This window comes from Capricornis sumatraensis, chromosome 1 (assembly GCF_032405125.1).
Source record: "Capricornis sumatraensis isolate serow.1 chromosome 1, serow.2, whole genome shotgun sequence".
In the NCBI taxonomy this organism is placed as follows: domain Eukaryota; kingdom Metazoa; phylum Chordata; class Mammalia; order Artiodactyla; family Bovidae; genus Capricornis; species Capricornis sumatraensis.
This window is the reverse complement of record NC_091069.1, coordinates 131,596,320-131,602,374: the sequence shown is the minus strand read 5'-3', so window position 1 is coordinate 131,602,374 and position 6,055 is coordinate 131,596,320. Positions and strand designations below refer to the sequence as shown.

The 6,055-nt window shown below is 33.9% G+C and overlaps 1 protein-coding gene across 1 annotated transcript in view; it reads right to left on the bottom strand.

Moving 5' to 3' along the window:
- Positions 1-1,688: 1,688 nt before the first annotated feature.
- ROBO2 (roundabout guidance receptor 2) overlaps positions 1,689-6,055 on the bottom strand; it is a 652,483-nt gene continuing 648,116 nt past the window's right edge. The window contains exons 27-28 of the mRNA XM_068968049.1: positions 3,677-3,949; positions 1,689-1,924 (exon numbers count right to left, since the gene is read on the bottom strand). Of these exons, the coding sequence (XP_068824150.1) occupies positions 1,689-1,924; positions 3,677-3,949 (509 nt within the window). The remainder of the gene's footprint in view (positions 1,925-3,676; positions 3,950-6,055) is intronic.

Below are 6,055 nucleotides of genomic sequence, written 5' to 3'. Positions count from 1 at the left end.
ACAGAAATAAGTTTGCATTTTAATAAAGTATTCTGTATCTTGATCAGCATAACAAAAAGCAAGGCAAACAGATAATAGATGAAGATGACATCTTGGATTTTCTGAGGTTGTGAATTTAAAAATTTTTGCTTATGGAAAGGGAAAGACAAAGAACATTGTAAAATTTCGAGACTTAAAATCCAAGTAAATCATTTTTATATTTCTTATGAGCCTATAATTACTCCCATATTATAGTTACAGTAAAATCCAAGTAGTCCTGAATCAAATTAAAATGACAAACACATCTATATTATAATCAGATTGGTAAAAGGTAACAATAATAACTCCCATTAATTAAAATGAAAGAAATTTACAGTTGTGAAAGTACTTTCAGCTTTCATTATCTCATGGCATTCCCCAGTCTGAGCATCAGAGTAAAGTGAGCTTAAGAGTAATGCAATGCTTTAGATAAGGGTATAGAGAGTCAGGAAAGCAGTCTCCTTTCTTTTCTCACAGAACCAGAGAAGGTTGAGAAGACTGGAACTCAGGGCGAGTCCTTCAGATATACTGAATTCAAGGAAGCAGTTGAAAATATAAGACTGACACTGGTGAGTGAAACTGGTAACTTTCATGATGCAATGAACACAAAGAATTCAATGCTTTATACTGTGTGTGACAAACTGTGACATCCTCTCTTTCTCTAGTATTTTATACTTAAAAAGTAGTTTAATAATATTAACTACCAATGCCAGTTCTTTATCAAAAAGAGAAGTTTATATGTTACTGTAATCAAAGTACTACAAATTAACAAAAACCAATGATGAACTTTTCAAGGCTGACTTCCTAAATGTATGAAACAAAAAAATGAAGAGCGACTGGGCGATGACGAATTCCCAAGAAGGTTCTTTAAAACTACCAATGGGCCAGTATTTCCCTATTGTGCTCAGCTAAACAGACAAAGAAAACTACAAAAAAACTATATTTAATCAACATGTAAGTATTAAAACTAATTGCCTAACTTCTACAATTTCCGTACAGAAAAATCCAAGCTTGAGACAGAAGAAATGTTTATTTGACTGATAGAAACAGCAATGGTCTTTATTATAACCAAACCTGCTCAAAATCAGAATTCAATTTTTTCTCATTGTAAAGCGAGCTTTCTATAATTTCGAAATTTGTTTACTGTGGCAGTGTTATTGATAAGATTCAGGACATACTTCAAAATATGGTAACTTAGCATACTGAATACCTTAGAGTGAGGGAGTTTGAAAAAAACTAGCAGAAGCATAAAGAGCACCCTGACCTCTCCCACCTCACCCTTCCCTGAAGGATGATGATAAAATCTATGTGACAGATACCTGCCCTGTACCCAGAGGAGGGAAGATATTCTTGTCAAAACCTTGTTAAACTAACCCTTAGTTACTTCTTCACCCTTTACTACCCCCAGCCCAAACCTCTTTTTAAATTCTCACATATTTACTGTTTCTTTGTCTAATGGAGCAAAAAGTTTACTGCTCTGGTCCCTTCTTTGAACCTTCATTCTCTTTGAAGGCTCCCATGTTCATGTAAAAATTCAATAAAATTTGTATGCTTTTTTTTCCCTGTTAATCCCTCTCATCAGTTTGGTTTTCAGACCCAGTCAGATATTCTAAGAGGGTCAAGGAAAACATTTTTCTCCCTTACGCTATTTGCCCAGTTTTCTTTCTGAATCACCACAGCCTTTTAAATGCCCTAAGGCACTTACATAATTCACCTGTAAACTGTCCTTGACTATTTGAGCCCATATATCCTATGTCAAGAAGGTCGCTGGCATTGCGTTGGTGGCTTCCCCTCAAAGCATCGGCTTTCCTAGGTCCAGTGGATCCCTTAGAAGAAGCTGTTCCTGACGAGCTGTGACCCCCAGGAGATGGGAAATTGGGCTTGCTGTAGGGCACCAACGTCTCCTCTGAAAAAAAGGGAACACAATGGATTTAGGTGAACAGCTACACAGAGGCAAAACAAATTTAGCTTTAAGCTCAAGTTAGGCTTTTTTATCATTTCACTCTTTAGTAAAATCAAGAAGAATTTAACAAGACCCAGATATTAAAGGAATTTCTATGTTGCAGGCAACATGTCCTACAACAGGAACTGAGGCAGGATTAAATTAAAAGAGATCTTGGGATACGTATATATTGTCATGTATTATTTTCAAAATTTAAATTCATTATGAAAGATTTGCTTATAATGACTGTAATGTTTGACAAAATCTTTTCTGAAAATAATTTCCGGGTTCAATGAGGCTGAAATTTAATTTTTTCATTAAGATGGAAGGAACATGGTTTTTGTCTTAAATTATGGCAACATTTTCTCAATTTAGATAAAGATCTATATGTTAGTTAATAAACTAAGCTTCTTACATTTCTATTGTTTCTTTGAATAGAAATACACTATTTGAAAAGCTATTTCCTTAAAAAAGAGAAACTCATTCATTTTAATAAATAATGTTCTTATCCTTTTTATGTGCCGTCTCTCTAAAAATAATTCATGATGTGCATTACTAAATACTTAATACTTTGAAATGCTACTGTTTTTCTCTCTCTTTTTCTCTTTCTTCTTTCATTTTTTTCCCATCTTTCTTCCTCTCCACCCCTGTGTTTCTTCTTTCTAGGTATGAGTTATCATTACTGTGATTAGATGACTAAAAAACATGCTAACTGGATTTAGCATTTCTCTTCTCAGATAGCTTTAATGACAAGGATCACATGACTTTTCTTTTACAGCCTTAATGATGTAAGCTTCCTAAATGTTCCACTAAATCTAGATATTAATATTATCATCTTTTGGCTCTTTCCTAACTATATTTCAAGCTAAAACTTTAAGCACCAAGTTGTGCCAAAATATAATTATTGAACATGCATGAGTAGAGGACATATCCAGAAAAGACTGAGTCCAAATAAATAAAAGAATGTGTAAAGAAACTTTCAATGTGCACGTGTGTGTATAAGGTTTAATACTCAATGAATTCTGACATAAGAAGAGATGTTGCAGAAATGATTTCTATAACTGGTTAAACGTACCTCCACCAAAAAAATAAAATTCCAACTGCAAACGATGAAACTTATTTTGTGACATTTCCAGCAAGCTTGATTTATAAGCAAAAACATTTCCCATTGAAGTGCTAATAATCAACTCAATTTAATCAGTTGGAGCAAGTGCAGGTGCCAGTTTAACCTTTTCTAATATGAGAATTCTGTGATTGTCTGTTTATTTGCAACTTTGTTATTTCCATTAATTTACCAATTTGACTGAAGTGAATTCTCTAATGACTAGTTACTTCAGTCAAAATGGACAAATTGGTTGAAAGCAGAGATTCAACTGACACTAAAGATGAAGTTTAGTGGTCTTAAAAGTACTCAATACAAACAAAAATGGCAAAAAAAAAAAAAAAAAAAATCAAATTGTTTCCTGAGCATTATAGATGAAGCCCGGATGAGTCTTGGGCTCAAAGACCCTATGCAGAGGTTAACTTGAGGAAGGACCCCTAACTGGACTCAGCCTTAAGGGATGCGCAGGTGAGCTTGCTGTGAATTCCAACTTCAATTAGTGATTCAAGGCAAATGCATTTCAGATGCCCTTAAACAACTGGCATTTCCAAAATACCTGGTAGAAAAAAAAAAAGGTCAAAGTCCACACTTTCTTGGGACTGTGCAGAACACACCTGGTCCGACACCTTGTTTGTGGAGGGCTTTCCGTATGTCTTCTGGGCGTTCAGTGGAGTTTATCCATTCCTGGGTTTGTCGCTGCCACTCTAGGGATGTTTTAGCTGGACAATCCAAAGAGCTCTTTGTGTCTTCTAAGTTGGCTGCTTGCTGTCTCTCCAGAGAGCTTCCTTTTCTCTCTGTTGAATTTTCCACGTTACCAGCATGCTGGCTCGAGCCTATCTGCTGCCTTAAACCCTGACCTGGAGGGGGATCTGGTGGTGGTGGAAGATCTAAAAATTTTGAATAATGTTTAGAATAAACTAAAATGTAATAAAAAAAATACAGGTTTCAATTCAAGAAGAAAAAAGAAAAACGTCGCCCTCCTAAAGGTATCACCCATACAAAATAAATTTTGGAGAGGAAAGGTCAGTTATTTATATCTGAAATGGATATTATTGATCTCTTTGCTATCTTTTGATCACAATGCCTTTGAAATAAAATCAACCGATTTTCTCCAACTATTGTGCATGGTGAGTGTTTTCAATTGCACATGGAGGCTGATGTTCAAGGTGTAAAGGACAGTTTATGATTTCTCCATCTTTAATCCATTCTCCACTGCCACCTCCCTAAAGTAGAATACTAGGACACAAAACAACTAGAAATTCTAGCAGCTGTGTTAATAAAAGACCCTGGGAAGAATAAAAGCTGCCCTGTCAATCTCCCTAGGAAATGTTGCCCTCGGGAAATTAAGAACTGTATGCTGTATCATACAAGCGTATGACTGCTCTTATTCGTGTATGTGGCACATTCAGCAACAGTCAAAGTGCTAAGCTAACATTTATTAAATGCAATTAACTTTCTGCCTGACAACCAATTCTAGCTGCTCGTTTCATGAGTTAGCTAATGAGTTACAACTAATATATTATAATCTTCCAATGTATTAATTTTAATAAGTAATAACCAATGTTCAAATTTTAGATAGAATATGCTTCATGGTGCTAGAGAAGGCAATGCATCATGAAAAACTGAGATGTAGTGGAATAAATCATTTTTCATAAAAGCTCTTTACATTAAAATATATGAAAAAATTAAAAGTTCAAATACCTAATTTTCATTTTTCTCTTATTAGCTTGTTAGACCATGGCATTTTTATAGTTTAAATGTCTTCAATTGTGAAATCATAGTCGCTTTTTTCATATTTCTTTAAGTATTATAGTTCTATTATATAATGTATACTGTTATACTAGTCCTATACTAATATTACTTTGCTGAAGATTTTGAGATCTTCCAAACATTTTAACAAACCTTTGGATTATTTCCTCCTCATTTTTCTGGAATGTTGTTGTAAACTTCTTTGTTCATCCTTAGAGTATCAGCAGCTATATTTTTGTTCACCAAGATCAATTATCATGGACAATATGCATACTTGTATCATTAATAGAGGATAATGTATATAACATAGATAATTATTTTCCATGCCATCTTAGCAATGGTGCACTTGTTTCTAATAATATTGTTCATGAAATTACAAAGGAGAAGGTATAAATTTCTTGTGTACACAAGATAGTTTCTTTAAGGAAGGCTAAGTCCCTCCTTTAAAAGACTTTCTTAAGAAGCTTCATATTCTCCTTTATGAGCAAACTAATATTGACCTTCACCGAACTGACAATGAAAATCTCCTCAGGATTTACTTGGGGAGTTCCTACACTGGCGTAGCATTCCCAGTTCTTATGTACATCATCTTGTTAGATTACGAATTACTAATTATTGAAGGGAACTTGGTTTCTATCTGGGAGAACAGAGTTGCAATTGGAACATTTCTTCCAAAATGAAAAGCTAATCCAATATTGAGAGATCTGTTTGTTGAATAATTCACCAATGAGTTTGGTGCTTCCTCTATACTCAATACTGATTTCCTTCAGTTTGTATTATTATAAATGCAAATTAATTATTTTACTTGAGTTATTGGACTTAAGACTGCCAGTTGGGGAGAAATTATTACATTTGCTTCTAAAATAACATATCTTTGTCATTGATTTTTATTCTCCATCAGAGCAGCTTAATTTTTAAAATGGCCAAAATGGCATCTGCTTATGCTAGCTAAAATTCTGATTACTATTTAATTTAACCTGAAATTATATGGCTACATAATTAAGTAATATCCTTGGAGTTTGTATAGTCTAAGATAAAAGAACATTGAAAGCACACTGAAATGAACAAACTGGAAAAAAAGATGAGATTAAGAATGGCTGTGGAAAAAATGAAAGAATGTAATCAAATATGTTTACTTAAATTAAATTAATTATTCATTTCTCTGTTGATTCATTTCAACTAAATCAATTCACCAAAGAGACTCTTGCTGTCCTGCTGAGAATTTGCAATTGTCAGGCACAACA